The sequence below is a fragment of the Bufo bufo genome, chromosome 2 (genome assembly GCF_905171765.1).
Source record: "Bufo bufo chromosome 2, aBufBuf1.1, whole genome shotgun sequence".
NCBI lineage: Eukaryota > Metazoa > Chordata > Amphibia > Anura > Bufonidae > Bufo > Bufo bufo.
In genome coordinates, this window is record NC_053390.1 from 541,099,549 (window position 1) to 541,120,905 (window position 21,357).

Genomic DNA, 21,357 nt, shown 5'->3' on the forward strand with positions numbered 1-21,357 from the left:
CCAACGACTGGCGCCCCCCCTCTCTCACTTCCCCTCTAGGCTTTCCGGCTCATAGTGGGTTAATGTATCTTTTTCCCGGGCACCTCCAGCGAAAGACTGGAGCGCAGGGCGACTCCCACTCCCATCTATTTCAGGCGGCAGTGTCCACCATATTCCTCCCATTTCGGGAGCGGGCGCCAAGCGTGCTGCTCCGAAAGGGTCAATGCCTCTGGCCGATCGCGGACGCCTGAGCCCTTGCGGGAGTCTCGCGCCGTGAGGCACTTACTTTGCATGGGAGCACGGGGTATTCGACTCCGGCTGTCACGAGTTCCCGGCCGCGGGGTGAACTTCCGGGCGCCGCAAAAATTTAGGCCCCGGCTTCAAATGAGGCCAACAGGTTCTTCCTCCCCTGTTGTCATCCCGACCGCGGGGCGGCACCTCCGGCCGGAATGTGTATGTCGCGCACCGCTCTGGGTCCCTCTGGCTGACACACAGTACAGAGGGGGTGGGTCCCGGTTGGCCGAGCATCGGAACTTTAGGCCCTGGCTTCGCGGCCTACTAGGCTGCAACCCATCCCAAGTATGTGAGGGGGAGGGAGGCGGGCTGGCACGAATTCTTCCCGCCTAGCTGCCCCCGCCCCCATCAGCACCACCCCTGGGCTTCAAGTCCCTTTTTTAACCCTTTCTGGCCGTCCACTTCTGTTAGGCCGGCACCGGATTATCAGGGGTTAGATGGGCTTTTAAAAATTGCTTCATATTGGACAGTTAACCCCTTCCTGCCTCTTATCCACTTGAGGCTAGGCATGCCAGTTTAAAAAAAAAAGAGAACTAAAAACAAATGTTTACATCATACGGGCCCTACTCCCCTTAGTCACAATCCACTCTGACTGTGCGGCACCAAACTGGGCCCGTGCCCTATTCCGGACATGTGACGACCTCTCATAGTTTCCCAATCCGCCCTCCGCGGCTGTTTTGTTGATAACCCCCCGCCTGCGCAATGCAGTGAAGGACACCTGAAGAACCCCCACTCCGCCCTCTGGGGCCTTTTTGCTTGATAAGTGGAGGACCTCTGACAGTTCCCAACCCACCCTCCGGGGTAGCTTGGTTGATTTATTTTCCACCGGTGCAATACAGTTGAGGACCTCTGGAACTTCCCAATCCACCCTCTGGGGTCGTTTGGTTGATAATGCATTGCCTGCGCCTTCTAGTGGAGGACCTCTAGACTTCCCATTCCACCCCCTGGGTGTGTCGTTTGGTTGATAATACTCCACCTGCGCAATCCAGTGGAGGACCTTTGGCACTTCCCAATCCACCCTCCGAGGTTGTTTGGTGATAATGCATTGCCTGCGCAATCCAGTGCATGGACCTCTAGACTTCCCATTCCACCCTCTGGGTAGTTTGGTTGATAAGCCCCCACCTGCGCAGTTCACAACTGCCAGGGGCGAGGTTCTGAGAGGTAGAATTATGTGCAAGCGGACCACAGTAGGACATCCTTTCTCTGCGGCTATCTCCACTCCCCCCACCCTTCCTCCCTGGGTCATGCTCCTCGGATATACCTTCCCTCCCCGGAGAAGGTCAGTCCAAAGGGGGGGGGCGATCACTAATTCAGACTCTGTCGTGCACCCGTAGCAGTCTCCCAAGATTGCATCTACGGTGGCCAGCAGTACTGTTGTATGCTTACCCCCCTCCATATGCAGAGTCATTGCACTTCTACGGGATACAGTACTATATATATATATATATATATATATATATATATATATATATATACATACATACATACATACATACATACATACATACATACATACATACATACAAAAAATAGTCCTGTTGATTTCTAGCGCTGGGTGGGTAGCTGTAGTGAGTTAAAATGCCAGGCAAACGGGCTGCGCCTGGTAAATAACGAGGGGGATGTGGCAGCTGCCGCATTACCACAACCCCTTCAAACAGCTAATATTAACCTTTTGCCTACCGCTACACGAATTTATGCGTTGTGGCAGTAGGCTTTTATCTGTAACCCGATGTATAAAAGCATCAGGTTACATCTAGATCTGCCACCGCCCGTGTTTGTGTGGGTTTCCTCCCACACTCCAAAGACATACTGATACTTAGATTGTGAGCTCCATTGGGAACAGTGGGACGCTAATGTCTGTAAAGCGCTGCGGAAAATAATTTATATTATGCTATAAGTGCATAATATATTTTTTTGCATCCCTTTTGTATTAACCTTTTTCGAACAAAAAAAAATTAATTGATAAAGGATAAATATTTTCCTAGTGAGGATCGAGGGAGCCAGATGGTAAAGGGGTGTATATGTGTGTGTGTGTATATATATATATATATATATATATATATATAATATTTATTTATTTTTATTTATTTATTTTGTCCTCTTCCTTAGGTGGACCAAGTACGATAACACTGGTTTTCAGTGCTGGATGTATTTTTTTTTCCCCCCCTTCTGTAGGTGGCGGAATTGTGTCTTCACTGGGTTCAGTACCTGACGTATGCATTAGCCCCTTCCATAGGTGGCGCAATGACATTATCACTGGTTGCAACGTCTGCTGTAGGCATTACCCCTTACTTAGGTGCAATAATTGCACTCCCACGGGGTACAGGACTCGCCATATGCACTATGGAGTAGTGGAGTATTTTCCCTACCACTGGCTTAAGTACTTGCCGTATGCATTCCACCTTCCATAAGTAGGGTAATTTCACTGCCATTGGATTCGGTCCCGACTGTCGCGCTATCCCTTCCATAGGCGGAGTGTTGCACATCACCGTGCTTCCTGTTGCATTACCCCCTTCCACTAGTGATCCACTAGCGGGGGAATAATAAGCATCTTTGGATGTCGCTGAACCATGAATTCAACTGAACCATGGCTTCTACGGGATAGTCCCAGGCCTCCCCCTCAGTTTTGCGCTGAAGGGGCAAGTGCTGGCTACTACTGTGCTGGCTACTACTGTGGGAGTGGTAATTGCTTTACAACTACATACTGGGGTGCTTACTGCAAAGCTCCTTCGCAAGTGGCGGATTCTTCTAGTACTAATTTCGGTGACCTCTGCTGGAGTAGGGGGCTACCAATACTGTATAACCCCTTGCCTGGCTTGCTAGATGCCTTGTTTTATTTCGCAAGTGGGGCGTGGCACCAGTTGGTACCAGTGGGTGCCCGGTACTCTTCATCTAGTGGCATATGGGTACTGCCAATGGATAGGGTGGCTATTCCACATTGTATACTCTTCTTTTTGGTGCTGGTTTGGGGCATGATTATAACTTCCTCTGCCTTCAGGGGGTTCCCTAGCAACACTTGTTTCCCAGAGACCCCCCATCTCCATAAGCCTCCACTGTTCCAGTCGGTCATGAATTTGTCTGCATGAATACGTAGTGCGTACACCATTGCACTAATATGGTGCGTGCGTTCCACCGAGTCGGGTGTTTTCACTGACTGTATTCTCTATCCACCACTCCTCCTTATTGGGAAGGTGCTTATGCTGGCACTCTGGTTTAGCTACTACAACCAGTTCTCCTCCACAGGGACAGATTTTACGCGAAGGCTCGAGTTCGTGGTCGCTGCAGTGTGGCATCCCCCTCAGGTGGGGGTCCTACCCTAGCGTTAGCTTGGCAGTTGCTCCTGTTCAGCGCCCTTCCAGGTAGAGTTTTTAAGGCTCATAGCCACCCCGCAAGCCTTAGTGGCTCCTATGTTACTGCCTTCCCTCATCTGCATTGCACGGGGTATTCGTTGTGGCCTTCCATTCCCCTTTTACAGGGAATCCTTCCCATTGGTCCTGGGTGTGCTTACTGTGTCTACACGAAGCTTCCCACCGTTCTATCCCGAGCAAGAGATCCAGAAGCATGCGGCGTAGACATCCTGCTCTCCCCTTGGCAGGAGTTCCCCCTCCTCTACATGCTTTCCCCCTCCCCCTCCTATTCAGGGTTCTACAGAAGATCATGATAGAGGGCATTCCAACATTCCTAGTCGCTCCGGCTTGGCCCCGTCGCGGGTGATACGCCTACCTCGTTCTCCTAGGAGATGTCCCTTGGTAGCTGCCGCTCAGAGATGACCTTCTTCAGGGTCCGGTCTTCCATCAGTATTTAAGGTCTCTTCGTTTGACGGCGTGGCTATTGCAACCGCCATTCTGACGCAAAGAGGTTTTTTAGCAGATGTCATCCGCACTATGATTCAGGCCAGGAAGCCTGCATTTCCCGGGTTCTATTACAGGACCTGGATGTCTTCCTGGGTTTCTGGGGAACCGGAACATTCCCCCACTTCGTTGTTTCTCTCCCCAGGCTCCTGTCCTTCCTTCAATCAGGGTTGGACCTTTGGTCTCTGGGGCATGTAAGAACCTTCTTTCTGGGAGTGGCACATACGGTTCCTCCGTGGCGGCCTCTTTTAACGCCTTCGGATCTGAATTAGTCCTCTCAGTGCTCCAGGCTTTCCCCTGAGCCCTTGCGGGAGTTTTCATTCAGTCTCCTGTCCTGGAAGGTAGTTTTTTCTGGTTGCTATCACATCCATTAGATGGGTGCCCGAGTTGGCGGCGTTCTCTTCCAGAGAACCCTTCCTGGTTATTCATAGGGACAAGTGGTTCTCCGGCCTGTCCCTTATTTTCTTCCGAAGGTGGTCTCTGACTTCCATATTAATGAGGAAATTCCTTCCCTCACTGTGTCAATCTCCTTCACACCCTAAGGAACAGGAGTTACACCATTTGGACGTTGTCAGAGCTCTGAAGATCTATTTAGCAGCCTCCGGTCCTCGCAAGGGATTGGCAGCCTCCAAGGTGGAAATCGCACATTGGATTCGGTCTGCAATTGCTGACGCATACTGCGCCCGGGGCAGGGTTCCACCTTTAGGTGTCACGGCTCACTCCACCAGAGCGTGGGCGCATCTTGGGCTCGGAGGAATCACGCTTTGGCTGCACAATCGTGTAAGGCGGCTACTTGTCCTCCTTACACACATTTACGAGATTTTACCAGGTGCATACTTTGCATCAATGGACGCTGCCTTGGGCCGCGTGGTTTTTCAGGCGGCAGTTTCTTAGCTGCCTGCAGGGACGCTTGCTTCCATGGATCTGTGGTTTTCCCTCCCTGTGGACTGCTTTTGGACGTCCCAGGGTTCCTGTGTCCCCCAATGAATATGGGCGAGAAAAGGAGATTTTTGTATAACTTACTAGTAAAATCTCTTTCTCGCTCTTCATGTGAGTCTGACATCAATAGTAGGCAAATTAATGGAAACCCTATTAAAGGATAGGATTGTGGAACATCTAAAATCCCATGGATTGCAAGATGAAAAACAACATGGGTTTACTTCAGGGAGATCATGTCAAACAAATCTTGTAGATTTTTTTGACTGGGTGACTAAAATAATAGACAGTGGAGGTGCAGTAGACATCGCATATCTAGATTTTAGTAAGGCTTTTGACACTGTCCCACATAGAAGACTTATCAATAAACTGCAGTCATTGAGCATGGACTCCCATATTGTTGAGTGGATTAGGCAGTGGCTGAGTGACAGACAACAGAGGGTTGTAGTCAATGGAGTACATTCAAAACAAGGTCATGTTACCAGTGGGGTTCCACAGGGATCTGTACTGGGACTAATTTTGTTTAATATCTTCATAAGTGATATTGCAAAAGGCCTCGATGGTAAGGTTTGTCTTTTTGCTGATGACACAAAGATATGTAACAGGGTTGATGTTCCTGGAGGGAAACGCCAAATGGAAAAGGATTTAGGAAAACTAGAAGAATGGTCAGAACTCTGGCAACTGAAATTTAATGTGGATAAGTGCAAGATAATGCACCTAGGGCGTAAAAACCCAAGGGCAGAATATAGAATATTTGACACAGTCCTGACCTCAGTATCTGAGGAAAGGGATTTAGGAGTAATTATTTCAGAAGACTTAAAGGTGGGAAGACAATGTAATAGGGCAGCACGAAATGCCAGCAGAATGCTTGGATGTATAGGGAGAGGTATAAGCAGTAGAAAGAGTGAAGTGCTTATGCCGCTGTACAGAACACTGGTGAGACCTCACTTGGAGTATTGTGCGCAGTACTGGAGGCCATATCTCCAGAAGGATATAGATACTCTAGAGAGAGTTCAGAGAAGAGCTACTAAACTAGTACATGGATTGCAGGATAAAACTTACCAGGAAAGGTTAAAGGACCTTAACATGTATAGCTTGGAAGAAAGAAGAGACAGAGGGGATATGATAGAAACTTTTAAATACATAAAGGGAATCAACTCGGTAAAGGAGGAGAGCATATTTAAAAGAAGAAAAACTACCACAAGAGGACACAGTTTTAAATTAGAGGGGCAAAGGTTTAAAAGTAATATAAGGAAGTATTACTTTACTGAGAGAGTAGTGGATGCATGGAATAGCCTTCCTGCAGAAGTGGTAGCTGCAAATACAGTGAAGGGGTTTAAGCGTGCATGGGATAGGCATATGGCTATCCTTCATATAAGATAGGGCCAGGGGCTATCCATAGTATTCAGATATATTGGGCAGACTAGATGGGCCAAATGGTTCTTATCTGCCGACACATTCTATGTTTCTATCTCCTTTTTGTGAGGCAAGGTAACCAAAAAATGGATGTTTTGGCACCGTTTTTATTAAAAAAATTTATAGCGTTTACCTGAGGGATTAGGTCATGTGACTTTTTTATAAAGCAGATCGTTGCGCACGTGGCAATACCTAATATGTCTACTTTTTTCTTATTTAAGTTTTACACAATAGCATTTTTGAAACCGAAATAATATTTTAGTGTCTCCATAGTCTGAGAGCCATAGCTTTTTTATTTTTTGACCGATTCTTTTAGGTAGGGTCTCATTTATTGCGGGATGAGGTGACAGTCTGGTACTATTTTGGGGGGCATACGCCTTTACATCACAAAAATTGCAACAGCAAGTGATCAAAATGTGACAAAAATTGCTTTTTTTTTTTTTTTTTTTTACGGTGTTCACCTGAGGGGTTAGGTCATGTGATATTTTTATAGAGCTGGTTGTTACGGACGTGGCGATACCTAGTGTGTGTGTGTGTGTATATGTGTGTATATATAGAAAAGTGTGGCAGCACCAATTCACTAAAAACGTAGTGGGTGCTATGTCCAGGGTTGTCACTGCTTACCCAAAGTATGTAGATGGAAACGGACAGCACATCCAGTAGAAAAAAATCAAGATTTATTCAACCACAGTGGCACAGTGAGGCGACGTTTCTGCTCAAAACACAGAGCCTTACTCAAGCATTTGCGACTAGACCCGCCGCCGCAGCTCTGCAGTTGAATACAGCCGCGGGTCACTGGAGATGATGGTTCTCTACCCCACCGTCGATGTTCTTCTCAGCAGCGCAGTGGAGAAGGAGTCTCTCCCTCCCCTCTGTGCTGCTGCCGTCGCCAATAAGAAGAGAGACAGGAGGAGGAGGGGAGGGGCTGTGGCCACTGCGCCACCGCGCCACCGCGCCACCAATGAAGATAACTGACCTGTTAATACAAATACAGGAGGCGGGTGCAGGAATCAAATAGCCGGCACCCGACCTCTATGACAGGGAGCTGCGATCTGCTGCAGTTAACACCTAGTATAATAAACATTGGTGGCACAGTGTTATAGTCTTTGGTTCAGTGGCCACAGGGTCCCCTCACCTCCTCTTCATTGGTGGTGCAGTGGCAGTTCTGATCAGAGCCCCAGCAGTGTAATCCTGGGGCTCCGATCGGTTACCATGGCAGCCAGGACGCTCCTGAAGCCCTGGCTACTATAGTAAGCTCTCTGCTGCCGTGTGCACAAAGCCCAGGGCAGCAGGGAGAGTGTGAGGTCCTATTCACCCTGATAGAGCTCTATAAGGGTGAATAGAACAAGGGTTTCCAGCCCCTAAGGGGGCTAATAGTAAGTTTAAAAAAAAACACACAAACTCTAAAATATTAAGTTTAAATCCCCCCCCCCTTTCCTAATTTTACATATAAAATATCTACACAATAAATAAACATATTGCATAGCGCTGCGTCCGAAAGTCCAAACTATTAAATTATTGAAAAATATCTCCTATGCGGTGAGCACCGTAACAAAAATAAATAAAAACCATGCAATTAGCCGTTTTTTAGTCACCTTGTCACCCCAAAAAATAGGATAGGACTGTTCTATTATGGGCCGAACGTTTCATAAGAAGCGGAATGCACGTGGCTTTTTTTTTTTTTTTTTGGTGTGGTATTGAGTATCACAATACTTTTTTATGGTGTGGAAAGCTAATCAAAATTTTGGTATCGAAACAACCCTACCCCGATCTGATCGGCGTAGCGTTGTCACGATATCAATATTTTGATTCTGTTTCGATTTGTCGACTAAAAATGTAATTTTTTTTTTTTTTAGTCTTGAGCACTGCAACCCTTGCATCAAACTGAAATAATGAACAGGTATGTGCTTACCTGAGAGATCCCACACTGCCAGTACAGCCTACATTTAACTGGCTGCAGCAGTCAGGTGTTCTTTAGCTGGATATATGGAGAATTGTAGTGGTGATATGGGATCTGTGTGCTAAGGGCTTACCTGTTCTTTATTTCAGACGGATTCCAGGGGTTTTCCAATTTCCTTCTGAAACCGGACACCCACTTTAATCCCAGCAACTATGGATTTCTAAACTATAAATTGATCCTTTTTACAGTGTGCTCACATTCATCTAAAGTTAAAGACCCTGTTGCCATGAGAATGCAGTGCAATCTGAAAGCACCATGTTATAGAGCAGAAGGAGCTGAGCAGATTGATATATCGCTCTGTGAAAAAAGATGAAGTATAACTTGGTTACTTTATTCTTTCATCCTCTGCTATTTCTATGTTTAGGAGTCCAACGCGCGTCCTTACTCAGTTATTCACAGCCTTCCTCTTGTGACTATGCATACAAGACAGCTGTCAGTCACTGAGTAGGACCACCGTAGAATGAGCAGTTATATGAAATCTTTTCCCATAAAACGGTCAGTCTTCTCTGCTTCTCCAATTCCATACCCTGCTGCCTGCAGATAGGGCACCATATTTAACATGACAGGTTCCCTATAACTAGTTGTTGTTGTTTGTATTTATTCCAGCTTGAACTGAAAAAGGAAGCCCTTGTGTCCACATTAAATGCAGTTAAAGAAAAAGTTCTTTCTTTGTGGAATCTGCTGCAAGTTGTGCAGGAGGAGAGAGAAGAATGTCAAGTTATTTCTGGAATGTCCATTTCTGAAGAACTAAGAATGGTAAGCCAACCAGTTACCATATTTCCAGAATAAGAGCACAACATTGGAAGCAAAGTCATTCATCTGCCTAATGTTTCCAGTAACAAATGTCTATGACCAGTTTAAATAGGGTTTGAGCATTTTGTATAAAGCCCTTTCATGTTGACAGTCGGTGGTGGTCTGAGCTCCCAGACTTCAGCAACATCTTCTCACAAGTAACAGAGGCATGTCAGATTGTTTTGACCCATTTGCATATTTTAAAGGCCTTTTCCTAACACTTCCACAGCGGCACTAAGCAGGAGGATCTCCCAGGGATAGGAAACAAAGTTGAAAAGACCCTCCCCATCACCTTCAACATTTGTTTCCTGGCCCTTGGGATGCAAGGAAGACCTCCTGCTCATTCACAGCGGAAGCTATGATTTGCCCAGCCAGTTTTAAAGCTTCCTAGTTTAGTTACTGGAGGGCTGGTGCAGACAGTGGGGGAACTCTGCACTGCTATCTCCTGCCTCGTTGCCCCTTTGTAACTGGCTTTAATTTATTTCAGTCCAGATAAGGATTCGTGCCACTTCTAGGAACTCCCGGATCGAAAGTTGCTCTATTCTTTCGCCCTCCTGTCACAGCGTTAGGCGGCGCTGATTTGGCATCCGATGCTAATGCTTTGGTGCATTTAGTGATTTCTGAGTTGGCGCTAGGAATTTTCTCATGTTACCAGAATGCTGGTGTTCAGCGTTTGGAGGTGACGCAGAGTCAGCCTTCTGTGGGGAGAGGGTGGATTGTTTCTAAATAAGTGTCAGGTATTTCAGCTTTGGTGCTCGTCAGTGCAAGTCACTATCAAAATGTCCACCCTGAACAACCTCGAAGATCTACAGATCCTGGAAAGGCAACCATCCTGTTATGTCTCGTCCCTGTCTGTTCTCTCAGACCAGCAATTAGACTGCCCTGAGGATAATTTAGGGTGACCCTTCAGAGACTAAATCTTCACTTAAAGGGATTTTTCAAGACTATTGCCCCCCATATCACACTGGATATATTTGCCTAGCTAGAGAATAGAAAGAACCAGGTAAGAGGTTGGGTATTTCCAGAGCCTTTAAAAGGAAGTACACCTTTTCGAAAGAGGATGTTGAGTATTGGGGGCATTTTAAATTATTATTTTTTATTTTTTTCCCCAGCCACATCTTGTGTATTATCTTAATTAACCATTTTCTGAAAAACGAAAATACTAAGTCAAAGGGGTTAAATGTATGGCATCTATAATGATCTGTCATTAAAACTAGAGTAGATAATGAAGAGCAGCCTTTTAAACTTTGTATTCCAAGTTGCTTCCCGTCCCAGGGAGGCAGGGAGACCCTCCTGCTTAGTGCTTCTGTGCTGTGGAAAATGCAATTACAGGTAAGAATAATTTTATTTAATTTTCATTGGCATATAGGTATCGATGACTTGCCCTTAGGATAGGCCATTTAATATCAGATCGGTGAGAGTCTAACTTCTTGCACTGGTCGCAAACAGCTGATAAGTGTGGGTGCCAGGTGTATCAGGACGGATCCGGAGACACAGTTCCGCTGTCTAATTGGCCATGCCTGGTTACCATAGCCCAACTCCATTCAAGTGAAGTGAGCTAAGCTGCTGTAACCCAACACAACCACTACACAGAGAATGAAGCTGTGGGGGAGGAATGCTGAGTTTTGGACCCCCACAGATGTGATATTGATGACCTATTGTAAGGCTAGGTCAACAATATCCATCTATAACCCAGAAAATCCTTTTAAATATGAGTTCAGTCTTGTTGAGATGTAAAGAAATGGACAATTTAATACCATGAAAAGCTGAGAACAGTTGTTCTTTGATTTTAGTGGCAAAATGAGCTAGGACGACTAGAAGAACTAAAGATGGTGAATCTTAAGCAAGTGGTCCTGAAAATAAGAGAAGAACTAAAGGCCTACTGGGATATGTGTTTCTATACCCTTGAGCAAAGAAAAGTATTTGCCCCATACTATTGTGGTAAGTTCTGAAATAAGCCATGTTCTGCTATGATGGCAGCTGTGTGTGACAGCAGATAGTCACATTATTTGCATGATTGCTTTTGCCTCCACTTGCAAAAAGGTTTATTGGCCAGTTCCTAAGGTCAACAGTGCTGTTCATTGCATATTTTTCTATAAACCTCTAACTTAAATGAGTTTTCCAGGACAATAATATTTAGTTGCAGTGGGCTTAGAGGGGTTTAAACATGGAAGAGCAGATACTCGCTGATCCCCTGCGGCTGCCGTTCCAATTCTGCTCCGATCCCCGCTTTTTTTTTTTCTTTTCTTTTTTCTCTCTCTCATCTCCGCTGTGATTAGCCAGCTCCCAGCCAGGGAGAAGGAGACGCCCCCTGAGAAACATGGCAGTGTCCTCCTTCCTGTACCGATGGTATGTATTTTCATACAGGACAGGAAACCAGAACAGGGGGCACGGTGGGGGGGACAGTGCAGTGCATAGAAATAAAAAATAAGCTATTGCATGTCCTCAATATGCCCTACACTGCCAGGTATTTATATGGTAATGTCAGGACTAGTGAAAGTTTATTATGTCACTAAGAGGTTAATGCAATTGTGTCCCCTGAGTTGCGAACCAAGAAGATTTACCGCAGACGCTTATTAACCCATTAAGGACGCAGGGCGTATCGGTACGCCCTATTTCCCGAGTCCTTAACCGCCTCACGTCCGCCCATAGGATATAAACGTCCTATGGGTGGACGTCTATTTCTGACAGCACGTTTTAAAACGTCCTGTCAGAAATAGCAGCTGCACGCTAATCGTGCAGCTGCTGATCGGGTTGCCCGCTGTCAGTGACAGCAGGGCAACCCAGAGAGGAGGCAGGGACAGTGCCCAGGTGTCCCTGCCTCCACGATCGCTGCAGACACAGCGCTCACCGAGCGCTGTGTCTGCAGAGAAGGAAGCGCACAGCGCTTCCTGTTCCGGTCCGGCGGTCATGTGACCGCCGTGACCGGAGTGTGCAGGAGCTGTGCGAGGTCTCTCAGAGACCTCGATCAGCCCTGCTCTGAGGCTGTACAGCGCAGGATTGCTGCTGTACAGCCTCTATAGGGGTGCATTTGTTCTGTAACTGGGGCTACTATGTCAGCCCCAGTTACAGGAGAAATCAACTGTGAAAAAAAAAATCAAAAGTGAAGTAAATGTCCCCCAGAGGTCTTGTATGACCTTATGGGGGACGAAAAGTGTAAAAAAAAATAAAAAAAATAAAGGGTTGAAAAAATAAAATAAAATAAAGTTTCACATGTAAAAAAAAAAAGTTTCCCAAGTAAGGAATAAAAAAAAAAAATTAAAAATAGAAAAATTAAAATAAAATAGACATATTAGGTATCGCCGCGTCCGTAAAAACCAGCTCTATAAAAGTATCACATGACCTAACCCCTCGGGTGAACACCGTAAAAAAAAACAAAAAAAAACTGTCAAAACAAGCAATTTTTGTCACCTTGCATCACAAAAGGTGCAACACCAAGTGATCAAAAACGCGTATGTCCCACAAAATAGTACCAATAAAACCGTCACCTCATCCCGCAAAAAATGAGCCCCTACATAAGAAAATCTCTTAAAAAATAAAAAAACTATAGCTCTTAGAACATGGAGACACTAAAACATCATTTTTTTGGTTTCAAAAATGCTATTATTGTGTTAAAGTGAAACAAATAAAAAAAAAGTATACATATTAGGTATTGCCGCGTCCGTAAAAACCAGCTCTATAAAAATATCAGATGACCTAACCCCTCGGGTGAACACCGTAAAAATAAAAAAATAAAAACTGTGTCAAAACAAGCAATTTTTGTCACCTTGCATCACAAAAGGTGCAACACCAAGTGATCAAAAATGCGTATGTCCCACAAAATAGTACCAATAAAACCGTCACCTCATCCCGCAAAAAATGAGCCCCTACATAAGAAAATCTCTCAAAAAATAAAAAAACTATAGCTCTCAGAACATGGACACATTAAAACATAATTTTTGGGTTTCAAAAATGCTATTATTGTATAAAACTTTAATAAATGAGAAAAAGTATACATATTAGGTATCGCCACGTCCGTAACAATCTGCTCTATAAAAATGTCACTTGACTGAACCCCTCAGGTGAACGCTGTAAAAATAAATAAATAGAAACTGTGCTAAAACAACCAATTTTTTGGTCACCTTGCCCCATAAAGTGTTATAATGAATGATCAAAAAATCATATGTACCCAAAAATAGTACTAATAAAACTGGCACCTTATCCCCTAGTTTCCAAAATGGGGTCACTTCTTGGGAGTTTCTACTGTAAGGGTGCATCAGGGCGCTTCAAATGGGACATGGCATCTAAAAACCATGTGGAGTTCCTTTTCTTCTGCGCCCTGCCGTGTGCCCATACAGCAGTTTTATGACCACATGTGGGGTGTTTCTGTAAACCGCAGAATCTGGGTAATAAATATTGAGTTTTGTTTGGCTGTTAACCATCGATGTGTTAAAGAAAAAAATTGATTAAAATGGAAAATCTGCCAAAAAAGTGAAATTTTAAAATTTGATCTCCATTTTCCTTTAATTCTTGTGGAACGCCTAAAGGGTTAACAAAGTTTGTAAAATCGGTTTTGAATACCTTGAGGGGTGTAGTTTCTACAATGGGGTCATTTATGGGGGTATCCACTATGTAGGCCCCACAAAGTGACTTCAGACCTGAACTGGTCCTTATAAAGTGGATTTTGGCAATTTTCTTAAAAATTTGAAGAATTCCTTCTAAACTTCTAAGCCTTCTAACGTCCTAAAAAAATAAAATGACATTTCCAAAATGATGCCAACATAAAGTAGACATATGGGGAATGTTAAATAATAAATATTTTATGAGGTATCACTTTCTGTTTTAAAAGCAGAGAAATTGAAATTTAGAAAATTGCGAATTTTTCAAATTTTTGGGTAAATTTGGGATTTTTTCATAAATAAAGGTGAAATATTTTGACTCAAATTTATGACTATCATGAAGTACAATGTGTCACGAGAAAACAGTCTCTGAATGACTTGGATAAATAAAGGCGTTCCAAAGTTATTACCACATAAAGTGAGATATGTCAGTTTTGCAAAATTTGGCCTGGTCAGGAAGGGGGCAAAGGGCCCAGATGGGAAGTGGTTAAGGACTCAGGGCGTACCGGTACGTCCTAACTTGAAATCAGTATTCCGGCGCCCCAGGGGTTAATCAGAACGGGATTTCGGCTGAAATCCTTCAGCCGGCATCCTGTGACAACGCCGGGGGGGGTCATGTGACCCCCCCGTGTCGGCGATCGCAGCAAACCGCAGGTCAATTCAGACCTGCGGTTTGCTGCGCTTTTTGCAGTTTCTGGGGGGTGTCGCATGCGGTGGGGGCGTTGCGGGAGGCGGGCGGTGCGGCAGGCGGGATCGCGATCCCCCGCCCGCCTCCCCATGAACGATCGTTGGCTTCTAGTGGGTATACCAGGGTGCCAGCACATTGCTGGCACCCTGGTATAAACGGCTGACATCTGTGAAGATGTCAGCCGTTTAACCCTTTCCATACCGCGGTCCGTACGGACCGCTGTATGGAAAAAGTTAGCTGTCATCGGTCAGGGAGCTCCCTCCCTCACCATCGGGGGGCTGCTGTGCCTTTGCAGCCCCCCGATGGAGAGGGAGAGAGCCCCCCTCAGCCCTGTGCTTACCCTTCCCCGTCTGCGAAGTTGTGGCAGACGGGGAAGGTTCCCATGGCAACAGGACGCCTGCTCAGGCGTCCTGCTGTCCATGGTGCTGAACAGATCTGTGCTAAAAGCATAGATCTGTTCAGACAAGTGTAAAACACAGTACAGAACAATATATATTGTACTGTACTGTATTATACAGACATCAGACCCACTGGATCTTCCAGAACCAAGTGGGTCTGGGTCAAAAAAAAGTGAAAAAAGTTAAGATAAAAAAAAAAAACATTCATCACTGAATAAAAATTAAAAAAATAAAATACACTACACATATTAGGTATCGCCGTGTCCGTAACGACCTGATCTATAAAACGGTCATGTTACTTTCCCCGCACGGTGAACACCATAAAAATAAAAAAAATAAAAACTATGAGAAAATTGAAATTTTGCCCACCTTACTTCCCAAAAAAGGTAATAAAAGTGATCAAAAAAGTCACATGTACGCCAAAATAGTACCAATCAAACCGTCATCTCATCCCGCAAAAATCATACCCTACCCAAGATAATCGCCCAAAAACTGAAAAAACTATGGCTCTCAGACTAAAGAAACACTAAAACATGATTTTTTTTTTTGTTTCAAAAATGAAATCATTGTGTAAAACTTACATAAATAAAAATAAAGTATACATATTAGGTATCGCCGCGTCCGTATCGACCGGCTCTATAAGAATATCACATGATCTAACCCCTCAGGTGACCACCGTAAAAAATAAAAAATAAAAACGGTGTAAAAAAAGCCATTTTTTTGTCATCTTACGTCACAAAAAGTGTAATAGCAAGCGATCAAAAAGTCATATGCACCCCAAAATAGTGCCAATCAAACCGTCATCTCATCCCGCAAAAAATGAGACCCTACTCAAGATAATCGCCCAAAAACTGAAAAAACTATGGCTCTTAGACTATGGAGACTCTAAAACTTTTTTTGGTTTTAAAAATGAAGTTATTGTATAAAACTTACATAAATCAAAAAAATTGTATACATATTAGGTATCGCCGCGTCCGCGACAACCTGCTCTATAAAATTACCACATGATCTAACCTGTCAGATGAATGTTGTAAATAACAAAAAAAATAAAACGTGCCAAAAAAGCTATTTCTTGTTACCTTGCCGCACAAAAAGTGTAATATAGAGCAACCAAAAATCATATGTACCCTAAACTAGTACCAACAAAACTGCCACCCTAACCTGTAGTTTCTAAAATGGGGTCACTTTTTTGGGGTTTCTACTCTAGGGGTGCATCAGGGGGGCTTCAAATGGGACATGGTGTCAAAAAAAACAGTCCAGCAAAATCTGCCTTCCAAAAACCGTATGGCATTCCTTTCCTTCTGCGCCCTGCTGTGTGCCCGTACAGCGGTTTACGAACACATATGGGGTGTTTCTGTAAACTACAGAATCAGGGCCATAAATAATGAGTTTTGTTTGGCTGTTAACCCTTGCTTTGTAACTGGAAAAAAAATATTAAAATAGAAAATCTGCCAAAAAAGTTAAATTTTGAAATTGTATCTCTATTTTCCATTAAATCTTGTGCAACACCTAAAGGGTTAACAAAGTTTGTAAAATCAGTTTTGAATACCTTGAGGGGTGTAGTTTCTTAGATGGGGTCACTTTTATGGAGTTTCTACTCTAGGGGTGCATCAGGGGGGCTTCAAATGGGACATGGTGTCAAAAAAACAGTCCAGCAAAATCTGCCTTCCAAAAACCAAACGGCACACCTTTCACTCTACGCCCCGCTGTGTGGCCGTACAGTAGTTTACGGCCACATATGGGGTGTTTCTGTAAACGGCAGAGTCAGGGCAATAAAGATACAGTCTTGTTTAGCTGTTAACCCTTGCTTTGTTAGTGGAAAAAATGGGTTAAAATTGAAAATTAGGCAAAAAAATGAAATTCTCAAATTTCATCCCCATTTGCCAATAACTCTTGTGCAATACCTAAAGGGTTAACGAAGCTTGTAAAATCAGTTTTGAATACCTTGAGGGGTTTAGTTTATAGAATGGGGTCATTTTTGGGCGGTTTCTATTATGTAAGCCTCGCAAAGTGACTTCAGAGCTGTAGTGGTCCCTAAAAATTTGGTTTTTGTAAATTTCTGAAAAATTTCAAGATTTGCTTCTAAACTTCTAAGCCTTGTAACATCCCCAAAAAATAAAATATCAATCCCAAAATGCTACAAACATGAAGTAGACATATGGGGAATGTAAAGTCATCAAAATTTTTGGGGGTATTACTATGTATTACAGAAGTAGAGAAACTGAAACTTTGAAATTTGCAAATTTTTCAAAATTTTTGGTAAATATGGTATTTTTTTATGCAAAAAAATTTACTTTTTTGACCCAATTTTAGCAGTGTCATGAAGTACAATATGTGACGAAAAAACAATCTCAGAACGGCCTGGATAAGTCAAAGCGTTTTAAAGTTATCAGCACTTAAAGTGACACTGGTCAGATTTTCAAAAAATGGCCAAGTCCTTAAGGGGTTGAAAAGCTACAATTTAAAAAATGTCCCTTTTTTTTTTTTCTTTAGTGTTTTTCCAATTTGAATGTGACTGTTAGATCGTGCAACCCCTTTAATCTCCTGACATTGGGGCATATCACTAGGATATGCGCCAAATGTCTATACGTAGAACGCAGCTGGAAAAGTCCTGAAGGGCGTGCCGCACATGTGCGGCCGACGTCCATTCATTCCTATGGGAGTGTGAGCGAAATCAGCTCTAACGATGTGATGGGGCCAAATTAAGAGTTAAGTTGAGCGGCTCGAGAAAGATCATCACAGACGGTATGCTCCATAAAGTGACCTTCAGTTTAATTTCAGCATGCGTGTATGTATACCAACAGCATATCATAATGGCTTTATGCCAAAAAGGAGTGAAATTATTACAACGTTTCTCGCAGAAGTAAACACAAGACATTTGGCCTTTGTATTTAGAACATTCTTAATATTATGAAAAACAATGCAAGCATCAGCATGAAAATAATAGAGTATGAGAAAGGAGGGGAAGAGCCCGTTGTGAGGAGAGAGGAACGAAATGGAGTAGGTATGATTTCCCTCACAGGAGCACTGAAAAGAGCCTACTGAGATGAATGCGGTACGAATACTTTTTCAAGGCACTGTACATTTTATTGAACATGTACTACACAAAAAATGCAAAAGCTGCAAATGTGTCCACATGACTGTATACACTGAGGAATTTTACAGGTTATTTACTGTGAAGTGTGAACAGTATAAATGGCAAATTTCATGCCACAAAAATGTACTTTATACAAATTACAGATATCGACCGTATCCACTATAACTGTGACCTCCACAGTGCCCCGTCTCCTTAAAATGGGACCTCCACAGCAGCCTACCCCCTGCACTTTGACCTTCACAGCAACCTGCCCCTTTAACAGTGAGTTTTACAGCACACCACCCCCTTGACAGTGACCTTCATAGTGGACCATCCCTTAACTGTGACCTCCACAGCAGCCTGCCCCTAGGGTGGCCAGAGATCCAGTTTTAGGCCGGACAGTCCAGCTTTCAGACTCCCTGTCCTCCGTGTGGCGCAGGGCCTGGACTGACACATGGATGTCCTTTTTGAACAGCTCACTCTCAGACAGCAGCACTGTACCTAGAAGTAGATTTAGTTATTTTTTAACTTCATTTTTCAATCCCTGTTGGCTGAGGAGTGGGAGGGGGCGTGGTCTAACCAGATCAGGGGTGTGTCCTTTTGAACAGCTCACACTCAGACAGCAGCACTGTGCTGTCTTGGGGGCGGGGTTTTAAAGGGATTCTGTCACCAGGATTTACCCTACAGAGATATTCATATGTGCCATCAGTCTCCTTGTTTTGTATTAAATGGTCCCACTCTTACTGCTCTGTGTGTCTTTTATTTGTCAAAAAAGCGATGTTATTGCTATGTAAATTACCTTGAGAAGGAGCCCAAGGGGTTGTCCCACGATCCATTGGAGCCCGGCTGTGCCAATCGTTCCGGAGCCCAGCACCGCCTACCAGTTAATTTATTCACTGCATTTGCCCTGACGTCATTCCTTTAGAGTTGTTGCGATACCAAATTTTTTATTCGGTTTCGATACCATAAAAAAAGTCTATTTTCAGGGTGGCCTAAATGGCCACCCAACTGCCCCCTGAACTGTGACCTCCACAGCACTCCGCTCCCTTAAGGCTCCATTCACACGTCCGCAAAATGTGTCCGCATCCTTTCCGCAATTTTGCGGAAAGGGTGCGGACCCATTCATTCTCTATGGGGACGGAATGTGCTGTCCGCATCCACATTTGCGGATCCGCACTTCCGCATCCGTGCTTCCGTTTCCGCAAAAAAATAGAACATGTCCTATTCTTGTCCGCAATTGCGGACAAGAACAAGCATATTCTATTATGTCGGCAATGTGCGGTCCGCAAAATGCGGAACGCACATTGCCGCTTTCCGTGTTTTGCGGATCCGTGACTCCGTGTATCCGCAAAACACATTGCGGACGTGTGAATGGAGCCTAACAGTGTTATCCACAGCTATTCTGCCATGGCTTTACTTCAATACCGATTATCCTGGTGACATATTTCCTTTAAAGCTCACCTACAGCAGTGAAGAAAAATGGCTGGGTTGTTATGGAAACCTGAAGTAAAACTGTATGTGGAGGCTAACCGCCTGCGAACTTCTTGGCTGATAAGGGTCATGTGACCCAGCTTCTATTGGGTTATGCATTTTTTGGGAGTATCTCTGTACATCCTACAGAGCTGAGACCTGGTCTAAAACCTTACCGGACACCTGATGTACCTGTGTGCCAAATTTTGTGATTGTAAATGCGACGATGCGGATTGCTTTAGCGAACATACACACATACACTCAGCTTTATATATTAGATTTCTTAGTTTTAACTTTTAATTTGAGACTATTCCTTTTTTGCGTGGCTTTTTTGCTGCCCCATTGAAATGAATGGGTATGCATGCGATCTGCAAACAAATGTGGATCTGTTGCAGACTGAAAATACAGTCGTGTACATGAGCCCTAATACTGACAACTACAATGCTACTGTATTGTACCTATCAGTGATTAGAAGATCAGTAAGTTCCAAAACCCTAGTGGGATGTTTGTTTGTTTTTTTTAAGAAAAAAAAAAATATTAATTTTAAGTGAAGAAAAGTCATCCTTATCTAGCCCACTGCACAAAAATAAGAGATGTATACTACACAATTGGTATGACATATGGGTGTAATGACTCCCTCTATAAAATGTGAACACTGGCTGTGATATCACCTATTGTAAATGGTGGATCCTATGTACTCCCTCCTGTCCTCTGCACAGGTCAGGGTATGCCTAAAAAACTCTCCAATAGAAGTCAATGAGGTCCCCTCCTGTCCATTTTGTTTAGGGCCCATGGCAGCTGCTGTAAAGCACATATGTAAATGCTAAGAACCGCTCTGGCAAGATGGCTGCCCCATAATTATGTTCAGGGACTAGAATTAGAAAACGGCAAATAAACAGTTAAAGAGGACCTTTCCCCAGAAGAAAGCCTCTAAACTGACTATACAGGAGTGTAGAGCGGCGCCCAGGGATCCCGCTGCACTTACTGTTATCCCCGGGCGCCGCTCCGTTCTCCGGTTATAGCCTCCGGTATGTAAGTAGTTAGGCTCCACCCACTTGATCCTGCCGGCGTCTTCTTCTCCTATGCTGTAGCGCTGGCCAATCGCAGCGCTCAGCTCATAGCCTGAGGTTTTTTTTTGGCCACCTCACCTTCCAAAATATTAAATAAAGTGACCAAAAAGCCATCGCAAAATGTTACCAATAAAAACTGCAGCTTTTTCCTTCAAACATTGAAAGGGGTTATAAAAGACCCCAGAGCAGCTCACCCATGGTGCTGATCATACTTACTTGGATGCAAGGGAAACACTTCACGGCTGCGACCTGCAATTTGATGCAGCCGTCATGTAGCCCGCTCCCATAGTGTGCAAGCACGACCACCACTGATGGATTGCAGGGTGGTCATAACTAGTGATGGCGGGCGAACATATGTGATGTTCGGTCCGCCCCCTATACATCATCATTGAGTAAACTTTGACCCTGTACCTCACAGTCAGCAGACACATTCCAGCCAATCAGCAGCAGACCCTCCCTCCCAGACCCTCCCACCTCCTGGACAGCATCCATTTTAGATTTATTCGGAAGCTGCATTCTCAGTGAGAGGAGGGACAGTGCTGCTGATGATGATTCAATAGGGAAAGCGTTAGCTAGGGCAGTGTTCTGTGTCCACAGACTCATCTGCTGTAAGGACAGCGTCCTGACAGCACCCCAAAAAGCCCTTTTCAGGGCTGGTACATCAGTCTGATATATATAATTTGCAGTTGCCTGCCCGTGTGTGAGAGGCTGCAGGCTCAGTCACAGACAGTACTGTGTGCACACCATTCATACAGGGTGTGACAGAAAATACCTCGCAGATAAAAAAAATATATATTTAATCTTTTTCTGTGATATAATCACAGTTGCA

General features: G+C 44.3%; 1 protein-coding gene across 3 annotated transcripts in view; it reads left to right on the forward strand.

Moving 5' to 3' along the window:
- Window positions 1–21,357, forward strand: part of LOC120991673 (protein regulator of cytokinesis 1-like) — a 73,502-nt gene that overhangs the window by 34,453 nt on the left and 17,692 nt on the right. For all 3 annotated transcript variants that reach the window (XR_005776756.1, XM_040420472.1, XM_040420473.1), the window contains exons 6-7: window positions 9,043–9,192; window positions 11,022–11,169. Coding sequence is in view for 2 of the 3 variants with exons in the window: in XM_040420472.1 (XP_040276406.1) it covers window positions 9,043–9,192; window positions 11,022–11,169 (298 nt within the window). In the remaining variant the exon portion in view is untranslated. The remainder of the gene's footprint in view (window positions 1–9,042; window positions 9,193–11,021; window positions 11,170–21,357) is intronic.